General features: G+C 45.0%; 1 protein-coding gene across 2 annotated transcripts; it reads right to left on the minus strand.

The window, feature by feature from the left end:
- Window positions 1–1,057: 1,057 nt before the first annotated feature.
- Cd83 (CD83 molecule) lies at window positions 1,058–22,478 on the minus strand. Of its 2 annotated transcripts, XM_008831420.2 has the most exons (5): window positions 21,993–22,465; window positions 21,779–21,900; window positions 6,145–6,361; window positions 4,694–4,800; window positions 1,058–2,605 (listed from the first exon to the last, which is right to left on the minus strand). In XM_008831420.2, the coding sequence occupies exons 1-5, from the start codon at window positions 22,027–22,029 to the stop codon at window positions 2,477–2,479; spliced, it is 612 nt and encodes a 203-aa protein (XP_008829642.1). In that variant the 5' UTR covers window positions 22,030–22,465; the 3' UTR covers window positions 1,058–2,476. The 2 variants fall into 2 exon arrangements, with proteins under 2 accessions (XP_008829642.1, XP_008829650.1); XM_008831428.2 differs by lacking the exon at window positions 1,058–2,605 and having other exon boundaries at window positions 4,714–4,800; window positions 6,152–6,361; window positions 21,993–22,478.
- Between the last annotated feature and the right edge of the window lie 1,586 nt (window positions 22,479–24,064).

Here is a 24,064-nt window from a genome sequence, read left to right on the forward strand (position 1 = left end):
TCCTCCCTCCCTCCCTCCTTCTTTCTCTTGTTCCCCACTCCCTCTCTTTTCTTGTTCGTTTTCTTTCTAACTTCTCTCCCTCTTTTCCCTCACCCCCTCTTCTCCTCTCTCCTCTCTCTCTCTCTCTCTCTCATACTACATACTAGACGAGAAACTTTGAGTGAGCCTGCAACCAAATTTCGATCCCTTCTAGTGAAGTCTAAACTGGCAGGGACATCCCTCCTCCCTGGCTTCTCTTACACTGGCCACACAATATTTACTTCACCGTTACCCATCCTCAAAAGGCAATATGCTCCACCCATCAAGTCAATTTACTCCTTCTAAGGAAGTCAGCTTGTCAAAGCTGTCTGGGCACTGAAGTCTCTTCTACTGCTCCTCCTCCCATCTTGTTCTCCTGGCAGTGGAACATTGCTGGACACCAGGCCCGGCACTTACACATCTTCTCTCACTCAGACTTCGCAGTGTATCTATTAGGCAAATACCGTTCTTACGCTACATTATCTCCTGACTGAGGTAGTACAGCCTCAGATGGATAAGAGGTCAGAGTCCTTCATCACCACGTCAAATAGTCTGGGACTTTGGGAAAAACCTTTGGCAATGGAGTTGATTCTATCAAAGGGGATTCTACAGCTTTCATAGACATTTAGTGGGCATTCATCTTCATAAAAAGCCCTTCACCCATGATGCTTTGATAACTATCACAAGCTCTTGTATAGATTGCTTGTAACAGTTTGGGGGCTGGGGGGCCTATTTGAAAGTCTGAGTCAAACCCCATGAAACCCAGGATCAGAGCTCCTGTCTTGACACATCATTTGGAGGCAGAAACTTTCTCTCTTTACATCCTTCCTCCTGTGACCATGTAAGTGGGCAAGCTGACCACGACGTACTAGCTGGCAGTGACACAGCTCCAGAATGGATCTGGTAGACTTTGGAACCCAGAATGCCATCTCACAGATCTCCCCTAGCCAACGCATCCGACATTTGGATTCTCCAACCAGTTTATGGACACCCAAGTACTCAGGCCAAAGTCTGAGTCATTTTAAAGACAAAAAGGAAAAACACTCCACGTGCATACCTTTAATAGCAAGAAAGTGGTGACTAAGAGACAAGCACTGAATCCACTCAGTGTCTCTTTCACTTTCTAATATTAGTGTGGGTGATGCACACACCATTGAAAGGGACAAAATTTCTTTGGGAAGCAAATGAGAAAGGGGCCAAGCTCATTAAAGAAATGTAACCATGTCCCATTAGTACATCTGAGAAATGTAACAACAGTGTCCCATTAGTACATCTGAGAAATGTAACAGCATCCCATTAGTACATCTGAGAATGCCCTCCTCCCATGTCCAGATCTTTGAGAACTTGCGATTGGTCCTTCAAGACAGCTCCCCAGAGGAGTTCACACAGAAGACTGTCCCCTTTGGAGTGACAGAAAAGGGGAGGCACACATCCTCTGGGCTCCAGAGCCCCATCATAACTAACAGCAAGGCTATGACCCAGTAGGATTGCTAATGTGTATAACACCTTTGACTTTTCTAAAACATCTTCACTCTGGTTTACAACTGGGAAAGTGAAACCCCAAGGGAGTTGTTCAGTCTCATACAGATTCCAGACAGCATGATTGGCCCGCCCTTTGCAGCAGGGCGCTGTACAGCGCTGTAGCCTGCTGGTCTTTCCCTGAGTTCTTCCTGCTCTCCAGATTCATGCAGGTTGCTTGTCAGGTAGACACAGATTTAAGGGAAGGAGGAAGAGGAAGAGAAAGAGGGGGAAGGGAAGGGGAGGGGGAGAAGAGGAAGAAGAAAAATACTTTGAAAAACATGAAAACTCTTATTCAACAAGTATATGTAGATAAAAATAATAAAAGTGGAATTCTCTGGTATTGCTCCTTTATAGATGACTTTCCCAGAAGAAAACACCCTGCTGGGGAACAGTTCACCAACCTCTTATTTCTATGTACACATAATACTCCTTACTAATAGCAGGACCTTCACACTGGGAAATTATTTGCTAAATATTTCCCACTGGCTCACAGCTTGGTCTGTCAATTTCTCACAGATGTGAGACATCTGGGTCAGTGCAACAAAACAGGGCAAATTCAAGGAGATGTTTCCCAGATGTCGAGGAGGACAGCTGTCCTCAGGAGTCTGTCACTGGGCCAGCTCAGGGTGTTCAAATTTCCCATGACCCCGTTCCACCTGATTCTCACCACAGCTTTTCTATACTCAAACAGCATCCAAGAGGTTGACCAGATAGCCACATGAAACACTAAGACGGCAGCCATGAAGAAGCAGCAATGGCCTCATGCTTCGTGATCATGGGATGGCGCTCAAGACCCTGCTGGCAGAGAGTGGGGTGGGACCCACTGTCAGGTGAAGGACTTCACGGGAAGGATGCCACCCAAGGGCGAGGCTTGTTCTTCTCTTGTTCAGGCACACCATTGTGCCTTCAGCTTTGTAGAAACCAACAGAGATCCTGTTCATACTGTTTCTGTCTTGGGAGGGGTCACTGGCCCCAAATGCTTGCCTGGGGAGGATACTGGAAGAAAAGCTTGTTCCATGCCAGGTTTAGAAAAATCTGGAAAAATACTCTGTAATCGTGCAAACTTCTGTAAAAAGCAAAGTGAAAAGACATGTTGAGAAGTGTCATCGGGAAGATGTGGCATTTGTCACCACTATTGAAAAGCCATGCCTTGAGACTGGCTGGACAGCTGATTGTGGAAGGCTTTGCAATACTCCATCCCTCACTGGCTTTGCAAGGTGTCTGTACCATTTCCCTGATGCCTCCAAACTTCAGTCAGGAAACTCACTGCTTCTAGACTGTAGCAGTTCTCAGCTGCTGCTATCACAGAACATGGAAAGCCAGTGCCCACAGAAGCGGGCGTTTACTAACAAGAAACTGAAGGCATCCATTTTTTATTCATCATCTGATCATCCTAGTTATCTTCTTATGAGCAAATAAGCCTGACAACTAGACCACAAGCTCCACGAGGTCAGGAACACATCTCAATACCTCTTTTCATCCCATGCAGTGCCTGGTAGAATGCTTTGTATAAAATAGGTACTCACAGGAGTTTTTGGTTTTGTTTGTATACATTTGACTTTTATATTTTAAAATCTTTTTGTAAATATTTATTTATTATTTTTATTTTATGTGTATGAGTATATTGCCTGCATGTATGAGTGCACCCATGTCATGCAATGCTGCAGAGGTCAGAAGATGGCATTGGATTCCCCTGGAACTGGAGTTAAGGACGGTTTGTAGCTGCCATGTAGACGCTGGGAATCGAACCCAGGTCCTCTGCAAGAGCATTCAGTGCTCTTAACCACTGAGCCATCTCTCCAGCCTCATTTTTAAATCTTTTAAATAAAGCTCTTACTTTATTTACAGCACTTGCTTAGCAGGTATAAGACCTTTGATTTGATGATCAGCAATACCACCAAAAAATTAACTTTAAGAATCTTCTTCATATTAGTTACTGTAATCATTCTCTGAGAAATTGATAGTATCCAGAAAAATCTTGGCACATTATTCAGTGATTCAGAACAAAATCATGGGTATGATGGAAATAAACTTTAAAAAAATAAATTTGTCAGATTATGAAAGGCCACTATTTCATCTTGCCCTGGTGTTTTATTTTTAATAAACTGGTGGTTAAAAAGTTTTTTGAGTCACATATAATAATTATTCACATTTATGAAATACAGTGTGATATTTGCTGATTAATTTCTAAGACAGAAGTCAGAGATGATTCGCACAGCCAGAGAGGCAGATGACTGAATACGGGGGACATGGTGGGTGACAGAAGCCAGGCTTTCCATGGCTCCACAGGGAACTCTGTCCTGATCCCTACATGGCCAGCCTTTCTGGTATACCTGAGACTGCTTCCCAGTTGGTCAGGGCCATGGATGGCCCCACTCCCTGAGGGCCATGGTCAGTCCGGGTTCAGCTACTCAGAAAGGGGTTTGGAGGTTTCAAGTTGGAGTCTTGGTTCAAGGGTATGTCTAGAATGTCCAAGCACCAACAGCCACCCCCCACCCCAGGGGACTCTCAGGTGTTCCACTGTTCTGACTTCTTGGGATCAATTCTTAAAAAGGAATGGAAGTATAAAAAGTCTAAGTAGAGCTGGGTGTGGTGACGCCTTTAATCCCAGCACTCAGGAGGCAGAGGCAGGCGGATCTCTGAGTTCAAGGCCAGCCTGGTCTACATAGTGAGTTCCAAGACAGCTGGGGCTACAGGGAGACCCTGTCTCAAAAAGACAAAAAAAAAAAAAAAAAAAAAAATTCTAAGTAGAGAGCCTCTAAGAGGATACAGTACTACGGCAGGGTAGAGGGAACTGGATACAGAACTGGAAGACTGAGGCCTCTGCTCCAGGATGTTGGATGGTGACATGGTGACTCTCCACTGTGACAACAAGGCCTCCAGGTCTTCATGGGATTCTTTGGGCTTTCTCAGACTCCCACTTCCCCATCTGCTTCATCTCATGGACTTCACACAATATTCCAGGTGACTCACTAGGCCAAAAGCAAGAGGAGTCCTCACCAGCTTCCCAGTTTGGGGGGTTTCAAAAGCTCAGCATCCAGAAGATAACTACTGTCCACACTATTCAACAATTCACTCTGTCTAAAAAACTTATTGGATTGGTGGGCCCTCAGGGACTAGTTCACAGCAATCGATGTTTTAAACAGATACTTACACAAGTGAAAATGATAAGTGTTAAGTAGAAAACGACCAGAGAAAAGAGCAGCACAATCTCAGCTCTGTACTTCTGGAAAGTTGGTACCTTAGGTTCCTTAGGGCATCCTAAAAAAAAAAACAAAGGAAAAAAAAAAAAAAGTCACGTAGGGAGACATTTAAGGAGTTTTCCACCCTGCTCTGTTCCTGCTTCTTCCAGTCCTAGTGCGTCCCGTCCCCACCCTCACATGTGTACATCAGGAAAGGCCAGTCTCCATGGCAGTGACAACAGTGTAAGTACTTTTCTGTCACACTGCACTGGAAATATGCCATGGGACGCTAGAGATGTTTGCAGAGCGTCTCCTGAGCATCCAGGGCAGGTCTGCTTCTAGCTACTTTACAGATGCCGTTGCTCAGAGGGGTGCCTCCCACTCAACTTTCCTGGCTTTGGTCTTCACATCAGATGAAGTATTTTTTTGTTCAGCCATAAACCACCTTGGCTTCTTGTGGGCAGGTGGACTGTTGGGTGACCTCAACTTAAGGGGACTCAGATTATAAAATGAGAAAGGGGAGCTGCCTGGTTTTGTCCAAAAAAAATCCAACTGCTGTTTTGTTTTGTTTTTGTTTGTTTTCTTGAGACAAGGTCTCCTACAGGATCCAAGTTGGTCTGAAACTCATTATATAACCCAGATGATTTTGAACTTCCGGATCCTCCTGCCTCACTTCCTGAGTGCTGGGATCACCGGCATGCGCTACCAGCCCTGGGTTTTTACTGATGTTGGGGGATGAACCCAGAGTTATGAGCACAGTAGCTGAGCAATCAACCAACTGAGCTACAACATCAGCCCTGTAACTGAGGTTCTTATATAAGGCTGGTAGCGTAGGCTGGAGGGACCAGCTCCCTCAGGATGTTCAAGGATGTTCAAGGATGTTCAAGAAGAAAATAAAGGTTATTGCTCCTTGGAGGGGAGATGGATATTAAAGCAGCCCATACCTTGCATGGCAAGTGTAAAATGTGTCATTGAGACAAGCAAATCAGGGTAGAAGTTGGAGATTGAGAAGGGTATAAGGGGTGTGTGTGTGTGTGTGTGTGTGTGTGTGTTTACACGTGTGTGTGTACCCCATGAGCAAAATTAAACATTCACTCTTTAAATAGCAGTTATGTTCTTGTGAGTTGAGGACTATGATCTTGGTTCTGATTGTTTTCAGATATGTGGCATAATGAGAGAGTAACTATTGTGCAAAACCAGGGGCTTGTAGACAACACGTTTGTCATTTCTGACCTTAGCCCCTAACAAGTGTTGGGCGAAAGTCAATGCACATAGAGAAAAAGTTATTATGCTCTGCAGAGGAATTCACTTCCAGCCACAGACGTGTTCAAAGGTGTGGAGTCAGTCTCTGAGAGGAGGAACTTTTGGACTGGCAGAGGGCACACTTTCTTCAGGAAGAAAGGAGTAGGTTGGTTAGGCTCACCTGTCACTTTCAAAATCACTGTGCCGCTGCTGAAGTTCTGCCCTCCGAGCTCCTGCAGGGTGCACCTGTAAGTCCCCGAGCTGCAGATCGTAGTGTTTTGGATCATCAGGGAATAGGAGCTTTTCCTGGGGCCCTCGAAGGAGCTGTTTTGCCTGCTCTGGTGGTGGTGCAGTCCCTCCTGGGGGAGTTCCAGTTTCTTATCACCGTCTTCTGAAAGCTGTGGAGAAGCGACCCCAAAGTGCCACACTCATTGAAGGACTGGTACAAAGGTTTTACAACTTGTTTCCATCAAACCATCTAAAATGCATGATTTTAAAGCAAGATACAGTGCTTTTTCATGTATGTGTGAACTCTGGGGGAGAAGAAGGGAATCTATAAAAGCTCTTTATGGCTATATTTGCTTTGGAACAAGATCAGAGCTGCATTTTGTGATCAGAGAGCCAGTAACCCAACCTCCGCCCTGTAGGAGTGAGAGCTTGTTACCGCTGGGGATGATGGCACTTGGTTGACTATGAATCACTCTGGGTTGGATTTTGTTCTTGTTAGTTCTCTAGTAAATGTTCTTTTGTTTTCCTCAGAGGCCAACTCGCCCACTAACTGGCTCTTAAATTTGGATGCCAGATTTTTTTCTTGGAAAAATTCTGAAATCCATTAAGATCATTGCCAGACAACTCAACTAAACCAGAGGTACAGATGAGCAATATTTCCTATGAACAGCAACCTTGTTCTTCAAAGGCTGTATGTTCAAGGTTATGGCTGAGGTAGAAGAAAGGTACCACTCTTTGTCTGCCTGCTAAGGCAGGAAGATAGCCGCGGAGAACAGCCTGAGGAGGTTTCATGGATAATCATATGAAACTACACAAGGAGGGACAGGAACTGTCCACATCTCTGTGCCCAGGACAAGCTACCCTGATGGGGTACATGCCCAGGCTAGCCAGCAATCTAGTTGGTTTCTCTCCCTGAGGTCTTGGCTATTCAACTGTGGAATGTTTTCAACATCTACTTCAGAGTTATGATGCACAGTCATCCTCTACTCTCACTTTCTCATACATATTTCTTTCTGTGTATGTTTGTACATGTGTCCATGTGTATATTCATGTGTGTGCACATTCATGTATATGTGTATGTGCACAGAAGCCATTCACTTTGTTTTTTGAGATAAGGTCTCTCGCTGGCCTGGAGCTTGCCAAGTAGGTTGAGCTGACTGGCCAGTGAGCTCCAGACAGTCTGTACCATCATGTCTGTCCTTTTAAATGTAGGTTCTGGGGATCCAACCCAGGTCCTCATGCTTGCAAGCCAAGTACTTTATCAACTCATTTATCTCCCTAGCCCCTGCCAGACATATTTCTAATCTGAGCTCACCAGATGGCTCTTCTACTGAAATGTCTTATAGGTATGTCTAGCCTGTAATGGTATTGTCTCACACTTAAGAAATGTTCAATTAAATTCCCCAAAGAATCACACACACACACACACACACACACACACACACACACACACACACACAAATCCCATAATGTTTTAACTAAATTTACAGTTTTGTGTTGGGTGTCATTCCTGGGTCTCCTGAGCCACATGAGGCCTCGGGCAAAGGGTTGGACACGCCTTAATTAAGAAACCTGGAAAGTGGACCACTGTGCATGTGGGAAGCCCTTCAATGTCAGGTTCTCTTAACCAGCACCAGAACTACTTCTGCTGCTTGGCTGGGCTCAGTGAGAAGCCCGGGGTCAAGCGGCATCCCTCACCTGTCCCTATTATTACAACTGCACTCAAAAGTCACTTTGGGGAAAGAGATCAGCAGGCCTGTCTGTGCCAGCACCCCAAAATGGTGAATGTCTTGTGTGGGGAGCATGCCGTGGTCCTTCCCGTGTGGGGAGCATGCTGTGGGCCTTCTCTGACCTTCACAGGGAACTCTGGCAGGGATATGGCCAACCAAGGGGAATGGGGGGACCACTCCGTGAAAGAAGATGCAGATATACATACTCTGAGTCAGTTCTGTGGAACTTAGGAGGCTAGGCACTGCACCACAAGGTCACCCAGCTTCCATCTCAGCTTCTAGTGTGCCAGTGTTCCTGTGGAGTGGGCTAGAGAGACATCTGCTGGCAGATTTATGCTCTCTCCCAGCACCAGGCTAAGGAGGATGGCTCTTCTCAGGCTGAGTCTGTGAGCATAAATCCCATGTCTCGACACTCCTCATTTTCAAAGGTTCCTTACTAAATAATCAAGAATCTCCAGGAGGAGGCTAAAAGACTAGAGCTTTGGATGTTCAAAAATAAAGCAACAACCGGGCTGAGGAGATGGTTCAGTCAGTAAAGTGCTTGCTGTAAAACACTGAGGGACTGAGTTCTTTTCTCAGCACCCACCCACATAAAAAAGTCTGGTGTGGTGGTACATGCCCATAAGCCCCGTGCTGGAGAGGTGGACAGGTGAGTCTGTGGGGTTTCCCTGCTAGCCACTCTAGCCAAGATAGGCAGTTGCAGGTTCAGCAAGAGATCCTATCTCAAAAACTAAGGTGAAGAGTGATTGAAGAAGACACTGGAGGTCAACCTCTGGCCTGCACACCCATGCATACACATGTGCACGTACACAGGTACACGGGATCCTGTACACACACACAGCAATCACAGGAGGTGGCTGAAGAAACTTAAGGAAACAGAAGGCATGCAACTGTCTGTAGAACATGTGAGCTAAGCACACTTTTCCTTTCCAAGTGAAAATAAACTATACAATATGCTCCTCATGACTCATAGCTTCTGATTACGTAGAACCGATCTATGCCGGCTATACATAAGACCAGTTTGAGCTGATTAACTCACATCAGTTTTTCCACGGTCCATTTCACTTTTCTAAATTAACCCCCCAAAGGCAAATAGAGCTACAGCAAGCACTTAGAGATGACCTGCCTCTGGTTTCCTCCTGGGTGCTTCTCTCCCACCCAGAGACTCCCTCTCCCTCAACTCAGAAGGGCCCACAAGAAAATCAAGACAAAACCTGCAGAGCACCACCCCCTGGCCCCCAGAGCTGGTGGAAAGGGAGATGATGGTGCCTGTCTCCATAAAGCTAGTTGTGGTATTAAGAAGCAGGTTGGTACTGAGATCAGGTCAGTGGCAATAAGCAGCTGTCTATCAATTTTTTAAATATCTTACTTATTTACTTTTTATTTTGTGTGTATGAATGTATTGCCTGCAAGTGTGTAAGTGTACCAGTGTCATGCAATGCCCACAGAGGTCAGAAGAAGGCATCAGATTCCTCTGGAACTGGAGTTATGGAAGGTTGTTAGCTGCCATGTGAGTCCCTCTGTAAGAGCAGCCAGTGCTCTTAACTGCTGAGCCATCTCTCCAGCCCCAGCCTTCTACCAATTTGCAAAGGAAAATTCATTTAAAAACCAGGCAGTTGCAATTTCAAGAAGTGTATCCGCTAGTCAGATTTCTATGGACAGCTGGAATAATTTCTAGCCCTTCCATCCCAGTTGTTTTTAAATGGCAACACAAAGGCCGGGCATGAGCATATAAAGGGCAGAAGGAAGAAACAAAGGAAACACAGGACAAAGGTAACCAGAGCGACCTCCTGCAGACTTCTGACTGGCCGAATCCTCACAGTAACCAGTGGATGGTGTAAAATATCTCAGCTCTTACAGGGTCGCCTCTAAAGACCCCATCTCTTAAGCACCACAGAAAACAGAATAACCACTGAGCTCTTGCCAAGCTAGTGGACAGCACCCTGCTTGATATTAACCACAGTGAAGCACCCACTTATCAGTAGGATTCTGTTCAAGACCCTCAGTGGATATCTAGAATCACAGCGAGAACTGGACAGATACATAATGGCTTTTTCCTATCCATGAACAGTTAGGACAAAGTTCAATTTATAAACTAAGCACACATTTTCCGCTCATGTTTTCCACCCATAAAGTTAATAGCTTTTTTAATCTCACCTAAGCACTTACCATATGCCATGACCATAGCATTTACACTTTGCAGTGTGGCAGCAGAACTAGCAAGTGTCTCTTTCCCCATCTTCAGAACATCAGGATAAAAGATCCACCCTTACCGTAGGCTTTAGCAACCTCAGCATGAGGAGTTTGGGTTTTCCTCTTTTCTTTTTATTTATTTTTATTTTCTTTTCTTAGTCACCCTTTCCCTTAAAGGAAGCACTTAATGGCTACTCTTTGGCTGATCCAAAGAGCAGCATTACTAGTCTTGTGCTTTGGGGCCATTATTAAGTAAAATATGGGTGACATGAACACAAGTAATCCGATACTACAGTAGTGGAACTGATAACCACAATGGCTACTTAGTAACTAATGGGTAGGTAGCATATAGAGTGTGGATACCCTGAGCAGAGGGATGATTTACATCCCAGATGGGAGATTTCTAGCATGCTACTCAGAACAGCAAACAATTAAAAATGTGGGAATTGCTGAAATTTTCTACTTAATATTTTCAGGCCATGTCTGGTCATTGAAATCAAAAAAGGCAGTCATGGATAAGGTGGGCCTATGATAAAGTACACTGGACCTTCTACAAAGCCACACAATATGCTTGGAAATATTTCACAGCCCTCTCTCTCTACTTTCAAGTTCTAGGTACACACAACGTCTGTTCCCCTTCCTTTTTCCACTTTAGATATAACAACAACAACAAAAGATACCTTTTCATGTGACTCCACCTAAGAAATCCGGGACCTACCCACCACTATAGAAGTAGAAGTGGTTTTTACATTAATATTACATGCTTAAGTGGAGTGTGGTATCATCAGTACCAAGGAACTCCTTATGAAAAACTTCAGATGATTCTCAACAGATGTGGGCCAGGTACCTGTCATCCTGCCATGCTGAATGAATCAGCTGGGGTAAGAAAAGCTCCAGGACCTAGGGGAGACGTTCCAGGGTGAGAAGAAAGGTAGGCAGCAAACCGACATCCCTGACTTTGCCTTGTGTTATGACTTCTTATGAGCATTGGAGCTGGCTCAAAATCAGGCACTGGCAAGAACAACTCTTTAAACATTCCAAATCTAGAAGTGCTTCATTGCTTCTCTGCAAAAGCATTTTAGGAAATAGTAATTTATAACAAAAGGAACCCTCAGATTCATTCACAGCCAAGCATAATTGACGGGAACTGTTTAATGCATACTCCGCAATGCTAATATCCACAGTACAGCATGCGAAAGCACAACACAATTTGAGCAAATTAATTCCTCAAAACACTCATCCCAATGCTGTTTTAAATATCCACACTCTGTGGATTAACTTTTATGCTGACAGCTCTGTTTTTTTTCTTATTAATTAGAAAAAATCAAAAATAGGAGACACCTTGTTTTTAGAAAGCCTGGGGATTTTGATTTGTCTCAAGGCCTCCAATTTGACTAAATGGCTTAAATACCATATTCTCTCCCTGAAACAGATTTGACCTTAAGGAAACCAGAAGACCTAAATTTAAATGAGCTCTCTCTTTAATTTGCTGAATATGACATCAAGCAAACACAAGTACTAATTTTAAGGGCACATGAATTAAACAGATTTCTTTAATGATGGACAAATTGGACTAGCACAAAATAAATAAATATGACTTGAATCAAATCACTACTTCAATCAAAAACTATTGTGGCAAGTGCTTTTTAAAGAAAAGTTTACAAAACTTTATCCAAATACACTCTAATCAGTCAGGCCTGAGAGCACAGGCCTGTGATCCCAGCTACTCAGGAGGTTGGAAAAGTACTGCAAGTTCAAGGCCAGCCTAGCCAACTTCAAGAAACCCTGTCTCAAAATAAAAAGTGAAAAGGCCATTAGGGAGGCTAGAGAGATGGCATGGTAGATAAAGTGCTTGCTACAAAAACATGGGGACTTGCATTTAGATCCCCAATACCTACATGAAAATCAGGCAAGGTGGCACATGCCTGTAACCTCAGTATTAGAAGTGTAGAGGCAGAAGATCCCAGGGCTCACTGGCTAGCAGGTCTAGCTGAAATGGTGAGCTCCAGGTTCAATAAAGAGAAGCTCCCCAAATAAGGTGGAGAGTGACAGAGGAAGATATCCTGATGTCAACCTCTGGCCTCCTCAAGGCCATGTATGGGTCCATACCCTCCCATACATACACCACACACACACACACACACACACACACACACACACACACACACACACACAAGAGCTGGGGACCTATCTCAGCGGTAAAGTGCCTAAAACAGTGAAAACCTAGATTCAACCCTCAATACCACATACACACACAAAAACTATATAATCCTCCTAAAATGACCCATTTGAACGTTAAGGCAATGATTTTTCTTACAGTAAACAAAGAGTTTTGATTACAAATTCAAAGTCTGAGTTCATCAGACATTAAATCTGCTAAAAATGCGATACAGGTTTAGTTAAAAGAAAAAAAAAAAGGAAGAATTTCCTTTTGAGAGAAAAATGTGGCATATAAACATTTCATTAACAATTTGATAAAACACATGTAAAGGTGGAGATCTCAAGTATTTAAAGGTGTCATTAAATTAATCTGCTGTATTCTAACCATATTGGATGAGCTTTTTCAAATTGCGTTTCTTGTGCACTAACATTCATGTACTTTGGTTTCTAACTCAATTAAAGTGCCAATATAATTCCCATTCATCATAAAAACAGCTCTTTATAATGTGCAAAATAGTTTGGCTCAGAGGTTGATGTCATAATGAGGGTAAAATGTATGAGCATTAATGTCATTTTTTTTCCTAAGTGTAGTTTTATTAGAAAAATGATTTTCCACTTTGAAATTTACTGGGTCTAACAGACAGAGCTGGATTTATGGCTGTTAACAAGAATTATGAGCATCACAGAGGCAGCCTAATTAAGAGCACTGGCTTTGGAGTAGGGCAAAGTTGGAGCCATCCCCAGCCCTACCGCAGAGTCTTCTGCTCTGGACTAACTGGTTCAGCAGCTCCTGCAGGCTGGTTTGCTCCCCTGGGACCAAGAAGTGACTATATCTCAGAGTTTGTGTGAATATTTATGATGTGTACAGGGTCTAAGTATGGTACCGACCATGTGGAGAGCCCTAAAGATGTTACTATTCTTTATTTTATTTCTTAAAGATATACAGTGACGGTTTTGTGAGACCCTGTCTAAAACACCATTGCCCAAAAGAATGTACCTTCTGAATAAATGAGTGAATTTGAGAAATAATGAGAAAGTGATAAAAGAATTGACTTTGAAGTTAAAAACAGCCTGAAGTGGACCTGAGGTTCTACATTGACTAGCTGGGGCATCTTCATTCCCTCATCTGGAAGGAGTGTGTTATGAAAAATCAAATGAGGAAGCATACCCTGTGTTGTGGCGTTGGGATACTGTTGCTATAATTGATTGATTTTCACTCCTTCTACAGTCAGTCCTTACAGCTGATCCTTCCTAGCTGTTTTCTGGCAAAGTTGTCCTACAATCCCCAATTCATTGCTCTAGGGAGAAATCAATCACTCTCTCTCTCTCTCTCTCTCTCTCTCTCTCTCTCTCTCTCCCTGTGTGTGTGTGTGTGTGTGTGTGTGTGTTCCTGTTCATGGGGGTGCCCGGGTACCCTAGTGTTTCCATGTGCATATGGAGGCCAGAGAACAGCCTTGAGTGTTATTCCTCCTCAGGTACCATCCACCTCATTTTTGGTTTGTTTGTTTATTTGTTAGAGCTGGAGCCTTACACTAACCTGAGGTTTGTCTGATTAGGCCAGGCTGGCTGGCCAACAAGCTCCAAGGATCTGCCTATCTCTGTCTCCTAGTGCTGAAATTACAATCACACACCACCACACCCTAGTGTTTTACAGGTTCTGGGAATCTGAGCTCAGGCCCTCATGCTTGCACAGCAAGTGCTTCACACCAACTGAGCCATCGTCTCTCCAGCCTTCTAGAAAGAAATTTATTATCTTTCCATGATTCCAAATGCCCTCAGTGCTCTGATTCTCCAAAATACATCGTGATAATGTAGGAAGCCTTTCAAAGTTGGGGCTTGATGGCAATGTCGGACCATTCGTTATTCATGTCCATCATCCTGAGGTCAGCATCTTATGGCCTGCAGGACCTGGAAGGGTCACCCTTATGAGTTCATGTCCTTCACAGAGCCCCTGGGTTTGAGGGGAAGGCTATTTGACTCTGGTCTGACATCTCATGATCTCGGGGACTTGATTGTGATGGGCACACAGCCCAATCAAGGCCACTTGAGAATGACTAGACATTTGTTGTACTATAAGAAGTGTGACCGTTTCCATCACAGGGGGAGGCTGGCAATAAAACCCATATAATGGATAGAAAGAGTTGAGAGATGGAAAGTCAACAAGCCCAGGGAATATTCAAAAACCTCTAAGTCCAATTCTTCTTAAAGAAATGAACCCAATCTTATCTAAAGGAATATTGACAACTGATTGCTGCTAGATGAGGAACAGCTGATCTTCCTAAAACAAGGATCTCTAGATAGGCTGACTAGATTCAGTGGCCAGACAAGCACTGGGGAATGGCTGGGAGTGTCGACAACACAGTGGACAGTAACAGGGATGACAGAGTATATGGGCTCCAGTGTGGGTGGGGGGGAGACTATGGGAGGGTGCCATTTGGGAAGTGGGTATATAGATGAATAGGATTGTTTGGGAGGTTTTGTATGATATACACACAAAAAAATCAACAAATTAAAAAATGACATATTTGAGGAGGAAGCATAAAAATTTACTTCATGTTAATTAGTAGAGGTGATAAACATTACCATTGAAATCTACCTGATGACTTTATATCCATACTCAGGTGCCAAGGATCCGAGTATAACTGACTAGTAATAATCAGACACATAGAGATTAGAGACACATGTGCAAGCATCTAAGTATTAGTAGCATTAAAAACTAGTCTTTCTGTAGGAAACAGCATATTTTAAAATGAAATGAAGATCTTCTTTAAAGGTTAAAAATTCATTCAATTTTATGTCTTACAGGGTCTATACTGAGTTCAATATTGTATAACTGTATTAATTCAACTGTGAACCTAAAAATTTACAGCCACTTTTGAAAGAGATGTATCCTTGCTCTGGAAATTGTTATTGAATATGTCAAAGCTGTAATGAAATGCTTCTTCTAATCATGTGGTTATTAAATAAAAAAGAAAAAAAGAAATGAAACTCTATTGGCTTACGTATGACGAGAATGGAAAAACGGAAAAATCATATTTATTATAGATAAACCAATCTATTTCCTTTTCTTTAAGATAGATTTGATTGGATTTGCAATTCCTTGTAACAGAAAGTCTTAACTGATAGGAACACCCTGTATACCACCACATAAGTGTGGCACACAAGGGACTCTGCTCACATGGTCCCAGCCTCTGGACCACACCTGCTTTGCCCTTTGGGTCCATGTGCCTCCACTCCTCACAAAATAACACTTCAGGCTCTGACTGGAATCAGAACCTTTGTTCTCCAGAAATGACCCAGAATGTCTGGTCCAAGGTGATTGCAGACACCTTGGCAGCTTGCGTCTTTCCCTAAAGGTCTTTCCCCATCTGGACCCATAATCCTAGACAACCACCAGCTCTTCTGGGATCTATCCTCCCCGGAGCACTGGATAAGAATGTACAATGGACTTATTGGCAGTACCTCCAAAACCATCAAGTGATGGTAAAGCACCCTGGTCTGCCAGGTCAGTACTAGTACCACCTGGCATACATGGGAACTCTACCCAGTGCATCTTAATGCATAACAAAACAATAATCCCAAAGCACATTTAGGACTGTGAGGAAAGATTTTTGTTCCCAGCCCCAATTTGTGTTCAGGAATGGTAGTCGAAAATTTAGGATCATGAGGCTAGGGAGATAGCTCAGTTGGTAAAGTGCTTGCTACACAAACAGGAGGACCCGAGTTCAATCCCCACTACCCATGTTTAAAAAAAGTTTAGTATGATGGTGGGTGCCTGTAATCTCAGCTCTGAGAAGACTGACACAGGAAAATCCCTGGGACTTGTTGGCCAGTCAGTCTAGCCAATCAGCAAGCTCTAGTTTCAGTAAGCGATCCTGTCTCAAAAAAAAATAAGGAAGACATCCAAGGTCCATCCTCTGGCCTCCGCACAAGTGCACACACATGAACTATTACACATATACATACATACACACACATAAGAAAATTTAGAATCACTGCAGAAGGAAGAGATTGTAGACACAGGTTTATATATAGAAACTCTTTTTAAGGTAAAGACTTTGGTCTTAGTCCATCCCACTGAAACCGCCTACAAACTTCCCCTTTTCCATACGGCAACATAACCAAGAACATAACTAGGGAAGCCAGTCCTCGTGATTCTGGTTCCCCTTGTATTAGTGGAAAGCACGTGGCTTTTTGTTGGTGTTTGTATTTAGCTCTCCCTTATTCCTATCCTCTCTCAAGCTGAAAGCTCCAAGCGATGCTGCTCTATTGAACTGTTGTCTGAAACAGTGAGCCACAGCTGTCCTTTAGCTGAGACTCTACTTACCCTGAGGCAGCCCCTCCCTTCCTTGCCACGTGGACAGAAATGATGACTAAGAAAATCCAAGGAAGTGAAGATGTGCTCTAGCTGTCACTGACTGAGCTAACCTGATGTGAATTCCAACGCAATAAAAGAATAAATGTTCCCCAAAGACTTGTTTCCTGGGATGAGTTATGCTCTGTCCATAGCCATGAGGAATGTGCTTTTCCTTTTGTGTGACATCATTTTCTGTTCTGAAATTCTTCGATGGCTCACTGCTGTAGAAAGGATAAGTCTCAGCACATTAGCATTTGACGTTCAAGGTCCTTCATGATCTGTCTCAGGACTCTGGAAAATTTCCTCTGTATTTGTATGTGTGTGTGTGTGTGCACGCGCGTGCACGTGTGTGCACATGTGTGTGCATGTGTGTGAAGGTCAAGAGTTAATATCATGTGTCTTCCTTATTTGTTGAGACAGGGTCTCTCAGTGAACCTGGAGTTCCCGAACTTGGCTACATCAACTGACCAATGAGCTTCAGGGATCCGCATGTCTCCACCCCTTGCACTGCAGTTACAGACCCCAGCCACTGCACCTGGCTTTTACATGTGTGCTAGGGATCTGAACTCAGGCCCTGATGCTTACATAGCAGGCAATTTACTGATTGAGTCATTTCCCTCCATGTTGATGTTGAGGTAGCTATTACCAGGCCCAGAATTGGGCATACATTTGGGACTTGCAATAGCACAGTGTAAATATAAAAGATATCAGAAAACCAACTGTATGTCCTTCATAGTTTGAGCTAAAAGTGATTCCTCCAATCCAAAGAGAACACATGCCAATGGGGACAGTCAGATTTTTCTTTGATACTAATGTACATATGGTTTTTGCATTTAAGATTCTCAGTTCTTCTAAATTTAACATGTAAATGTTTTCTTTTGCTCCTAAAAACACATTCCCAGATCCAGTTTCAGCAGATGGCATTTGAGAATCAAGGAAGCACATCAACTACTACCTGTTATCTCCTGTGTGGGCTCCTGAGCACTGACATCCACTCTGGCCCCCCTTGAAGCACGTCACTCTTAGAGCCCCTGAAGTTCCCCATCACACACAATGGAAGAGTCAGGAAATAAAACTCCACTCAATAGGAGTTACCAAATACAAGGAGGACAGCAGCTTAGTGAATCAAGGACAAGCCTAGTGACTAGCCTTGAACCTGCTCCCCAACAGTTCCGCCAGAATGAGCATCAGATACCAAACACTTCGCTGGTCAGCCCACCCTCTGCCCCAGCTGGGGCTTTTCTAACTCAAAGTTCAAGTCTGACCTATTTTCTGAAATCACCGTCTTACTTCCCCTTTCTCCCTTCCTTTGGAAATCATCTAAATAGAGTGTGTCCTCTGACGCATGGCTGTCCCCACCCCTGCAGCATCACCCAGAGGCCACATCAGATATCCTCTTTCACTTTGCCTCACCATAGGTTGTCAAGGTCCTAGCATGATCCAGTGTGGCTCTGCATCTAGGTAAATGAGCCCTCGTCGTTAGCAGTGAAGGAAGACAACTGTGCTCAAAGCAGTCTGTCTGGAGCTATGCTCTCTCTCCAAACTTAGTGCAGCTTTGTGGGATCAAACATGGGCACAGTGACACTCCATGAAGCACAGACATAGCCCTTCATGAGTGGCCTTATATCTGGTATACATGCATTGGACTAAACCCTCTGTTACCATAATATAAACAAAGGTCACGGACAACAACAAACGAGGGATGGACTGAAGCCTATTTGTATATTTCTCAAAACACCTACTCCGCCCCCCCGCAAAAAATGCCATCTATCATAACTTTAAAAGCTAAATTGAGTTACTATCCTAAAGGATATAAATTATTGATTTTTCCATTTCTTCTCCACCATCAATCCTGCTTTTAAAGGTACAAGAAAGGAAAGGGGGGGGGGCAAGAGGAGACGGTGGGGATCCCAGTTAGGGCACTGGCCCACAGAAGGAAAAGCTGGCTAGTGGGAACTGGATTAATGCTGTCTGCATTTGTTGCCTTTTATCTTTTGTGTATGTCTGTTATGAAGCCCCTCCATTCCAGCCTCCCTCCTCCTGTCACCACATCTTGGAAACAGAGAATAAACTGGATACTGTTCCTGCCGACCCATCAGTGTTTGTACAGCACTAATAGGATTCCATCTTCTTTAGATTTTTGGTAACATGCAAATGATTTTTTTTTAAGGTATGGCTTACATGAGTCTCTTAAGTTCAAGTCATTAGTGCCAACTGGCCAGTGGGTGAGGCTGGAAAACTGAATGGTAAATGGAATTTTAAGTCATGTTGAAATTATTCTAGCCATCACTGAGATGCAGAAGGCCTGTAAGGAAGTGATTACATGTAGCAGACAGTGAAACCCCACTCCAAGGGCTTCTGCTTGCCTTGTGCACAGCCTACTCAGCCCCCCACCCTACTACCACCACAGAAACAGGACAGAGACAAGAGCAGAAGGCGAGAGGAGCTAGGTTAGCCTTGGTTCCAGGGTTAGACCCCCCCACCTCACAGCTTCCTGGAGACAACTTTTCAAGAAAATTATGTGAAAAGATAAGATGCTTCATCCACAAAATGAGGTCCTTCAGTATTTTACCACTGACCTTATTTCTAGAACTCTATCAACTTTTGTCATACAAGCAACATGTATGCAAAAGTATAATTGTTGGAAGACAACAATGTCTCTAGAACATATTGAAACATCTAAAAGTCCTGGAAGGAATACTGCATTTTGCTCTCAAGGTACTTCTCAGTGGATTGGCATAACACAGTCATTCTAGTCACCAACCCCATGGAGAAAGGGAGAGGGAGAGAGAGGGAGAAGAAGACAGAGAGGGGAGAGGGAAAGAGAAGGGAGAAAAAGAGAGGGAGAGGAAGAGGAGGGAGGAATGGGGAGAGATAGAGAGGGAGAATGAGAATAGACTGCTGTCTTTTTATTTCATTATTTTATATTTCATTTTATTTGAGACAGGGTCTCATGTAGCCCAGGTTACCCTCTACCTCCCCAGTACTGGACTTATAGGTACGATCAGTTTATACAGTGCTAGGGATTGAACCCAGAGCTTCATGTATGCTAGGCAAGCAGTCTACCACAACCCCCTCCCGTTTTTTTTTCTAGAAATAATTTTTAAGAGGCCTTCAGGGCAGCCCTTGCAAGAACTGTGTCCAATAAACAAGCACATACATTACAAAGTTACATCATCCGCAGACATCCAAAGAAGAGGTCAAAGGCTAATTGCCATGATTTACTGAACCATTCCAAACGACCCTGTGCGAGAAGATTTAACTTGACAACTGTTTGAACTTCACAGTCTGAAATTTCATCTACTTGTTTCATGAGTACATTTTAATTACTCCCCTGGGGATATTAATGATGCTTTCTTTCTTTTTTTTTTAATTACAGTCTGGGAGAGATGGTATTTCATGTTCTGCATCTTCCAGAGATAACTAAATCCACTGGCTGTCAGGCCAGGGACACTGTTCTTTTCTTCACTCTAAATAATTAAGGTAGAAAACCAAGACATCTCAATAGTTTTCTAACAACTCAAGATCTGGAATCCAAGGGACAACTCAGTTCAAAGCCCACTTTGTTTGCTCCCCTGGGCTCTGTCTCCTCACCTATGAAGTAGGACCAGGAATAGCTCCGACCCTTTTAATTCCATATTGAGAGGACAGAAGTGGAGGACATATTACATATGTAAATATTTATCCCCACAGTCTAACATGTGGTGAGCACTCAAATACTATTTCTACAATATCTTGAAGGGGCTACTGTTTTGACTCTGGGAACAATTTTGGAGTCGTGTTCTCTTGAGCTGACAGTGAGGAAGGGAGAAATGAACAGCAGTAAGTATCTCCACTGACCTTTCTCACCCCACCCCTGTCCTGTTCTGTTCTACACAAGGAAGTCTCCAGACCTCAACAGCACCTCCCTCATGGTGCCGGCTTAGATCCACTGAGCACCTTGGAATAACAGGGCAGACCCTGGGTGTTGGGCAGAATGCACAAAACATTGGTGCAGTCAATGTCCATGAGGAACTGATTAGTTCACTTTTTCTTTTGGTGCTGGGGGGAGGGGAGGGCTTGAACCCAGTGCCTTTTGCATGCTAGGCAAACACTTTCCATCAAGCTACACCTCCAAGCCCAGGAAATCAGCTAAAGGGGAAACATGCACTTGTAAAACACACACAGAGTGTACACACACACACGCTTGCATGCCCTTCCTATGTGCTTTCCATGGTTAGAGGGACATACATACTGCAGGATCTTACAGCATCCTTCAGGATGGGAAGAAGAAAGCCCCGTGTTTTGTAAAAAGCTATGAACATACAGAGGTTTTCCCCAGCAAACCAAACCACCCAGACATGCTGGAGACTTCATTTGCCTTAAAATGGAGGTGGCCTGTCACAGTAACTGCATTTCAAGAGAACTGGTACTATGAACCGGCAGCTGCTGGGCTTTAAGCTGCTGCAGGAATTTCAGTCTCAGAGTCTGAGAACGCTCTAGTTGAAAGGAACCTTTCAAAAGCCTTGCCTTCTGCAGCTCAGCTTTCTCACTGTAGGGACTGAGATGAGATGCGTTTCCCCCACGTGTGGGCCTCAGGTTCCCCCAATTCCTAAGGAAGTCCTCCTGGCTGGACCCGTGGGGGTTGCCAGAGGAAGGAGGAGCCGGGTGGGGATGATGCCAAGGGTATGCCATGGCTTAAAGGACCACTCCTAGCTAACCCCTGTGGCTTTCCTCCCAAAAGTCCCTCCCTTTCCCCTGTTCTGAGGGCATCATGGTCACAAGACAAGAAATCCGGAGTCAGGGGACCTGCCTCCTGTCCGATGCCTAAATCTAGGCCCCAGTTGCTTTCTCCGCGGCCTCTGACCGCACCCACAGGTGCCCTCCGCCACGGATCCATTCCTTCCAAACGTCTGCCTGGCGTCATTCCCGCCAAGCAACCTTGATCGCGGTCCGGCGGGGAACTAACCTAAGCGGGCGGGAGACCTGGATGCCCGCGAGGCAAGAGCGCGTTGGAACAGGGGAGTCAGAGGCTGGGGATCCCGAGCCCGGCCGGAGAGACGCTCCCCCACCCCCTCCGCGGGTCCACAGAGGCTCTAGCCTCAGCCTGCTGCTTCTGCTGCCCCCGCAAAGGGCGGCTCACTAGGCGACAGCCGGGTCGCGCTTACCTTGACCCAGGACGCGACGTAAGAGAGCTGCGGGTCCCACGGCGCGGTGCACGGCAAGTCCGCAGTCTCGGAGCACGCCACGGTCACCTCCCGCATCGCCATCGCTGGCGCCAGGCTGCAGGCTGCAAAGAGAGGGAGAGAGAGCGGCGTGAGCCGGGCCACCGCGGCGGTCCCCGGAGGCGCGGGGCGACCGGCCAGGCGCGGGGGTCCGTACCGCAGCCGAGGAGCAGGAGCTGGAGGCCGCGCGACATGGCTGGAGCGCTGCGCCACCGCCGCCCCGCGCTCTTGTACCCGCGCCCGGGACTTCCCCGCGCCGGGCCCCGGGGACTCCCCGGCCTGCGGAGGCGGTGGCCCCGGCGCCTGGTCCCCGCCCACCGCGCGTCCCCAGCGGCGACCGGCAGCTCGGCGGAACGGCCCCCGTGCGCGCTGTGGCTTCGCGTGACACCGACTCGATGACCCTCAAAGCCGAGCCGGGCAGCGGGCCATCCGGCGGGTCATGTCCGTTGGATGGAGGTGAAACCAGATTCGGAATGCGCGGACATCCTCCGGGAAGCCCCACCGGACAGACACCAGGAGGCTTCCCGAGAAGGGCTCCAGCCTTCCCTGGGGGTTATCACTTGACCTGCCTACACAACGGAGGCTCTTTTGAACTAAATTAAACGCAGGCTCCTGAAATGTTTTAGAAAAAAAAATTCTAAAAGGTGATCAAGTCATCTGTTAATCCATCCAGGAGAAACTCCCCTTCATATTTTGAAGTAGTGACTTCAGTGCCTGCCTAGATTTATTTTTTTCCTTTCCTTTTTCTCTGCCCTGCCCTCCCCTCCCGTCCCTTCCCCTCCCCCTCTTTTCTTTTCCCCACAGTGTACCCCTGGCTGTCAGGGAACCCCGTCTGTAGACCTGGCGAGACTCAACCTCACAGAGGTCTGCCTGCTTCCACCTCCTAAGCACTGCTATGAAAGGCCTACACCACCATGCCCCCCAGCCCTCCATAGATATTTTTGACGATATGTTCTTCAGATCGTTTTTTATCCTAGCTTAACTTAGCTTAATATTTTACAAGCATTTTCACAATATTAAAAAGTGCCGGCTGTGCAATAGTCCATTGGTGCCAGGAATTGGTTCCCTAATTAGTTGGTACTGAGGGCTTAGGCTGCTGCTTTGCTATTTTTTTTACTTCATGTATGAACTCATTTCATTTTTATCAAATCCATCCCTCCCCACCTCCAACTCCTCCCAGCTCCCCCCAACATTATGCTCCCTTTCTCCATATATATACATATACATACATATATACAACTTAATGAGTCAAATTAGTATTGTCCACACCTATGTGGATGTAGGGCTTTAACACAGGAAAATTACCACGGCCCTACCCCTGAAGAAAACAGTCTCCATCCCCAGTCATCTACTGCCTGAAGATTTTATTCTAGGAGTGGGGCCTTGTGAGCAAGCCCTCCCGCAGTCCATGCTGGAATAGTGACTAGACTGATCTTGTGTAAATCTTGTATAGGCAGCCACTGCAGTTGAGAGCTCACAAGTGCAACTGCCAGTCATACCCAAAAGACACCGTTTCATAGCTGTCCTCCCCAACTCTGGCTCTTGCACTCTCTCTACCCTCTTTTGAGCTGTTTCCTGAAGCTTGGAGGGGAGAGTGGTGTAAGAGTCCCATTTGGGGCGGGGCACTCCAGAGTCTGCACTTTGATCATACATGACTCCCTGAGCTAACTGCCATCAACTCCAAAGAGAAGCTTCTCTGATGAAGGACATGAACAGGACTAATCAACAGAGCCTGTGAATGCCTTCTTGGCTTTTTATCACTAAAGCTACAAACAAGGCTGCAATCCTTGAGGTGCACTTTGCTAAAGACGAACCTTTGCTTTTAGACTGTTATTCACTCAGAATACATACCCAGAAGCAATTGTGCTAGTTCTATTTTTATTAAGTATTGTCAAAGTGACCTCTGAAGAGTGTCTTCAATTTCTGTTTTGTCCTTTAATACGAGTGTCTCTCAGGACTTGTGCCCATACAAATCATTATTCAACTTTTCTATTTTCGTTCACTTCAGAGCTTAAAAAGAATGGGACCATGCAGTGTTTCAATTTGCCTCTGGAAATTTCTAAACCAACTCACTGTCCCATGAATTATGTGAGAGTATCTCTCCCCATGATCTGCTTCCAACTCAACTTTTTTTTTTTTCTTTTTTGCTGTTTTTGAGACGGGGTCTCCCTGTAGCCCCAGCTGTCCTGGAACTCACTATGTAGACCAGGCTGGCCACAAACTCACAGA

The sequence above is a fragment of the Nannospalax galili genome, unplaced genomic scaffold (genome assembly GCF_000622305.1).
Source record: "Nannospalax galili isolate Female #2095 unplaced genomic scaffold, S.galili_v1.0 scaffold30, whole genome shotgun sequence".
Taxonomy (NCBI): domain Eukaryota; kingdom Metazoa; phylum Chordata; class Mammalia; order Rodentia; family Spalacidae; genus Nannospalax; species Nannospalax galili.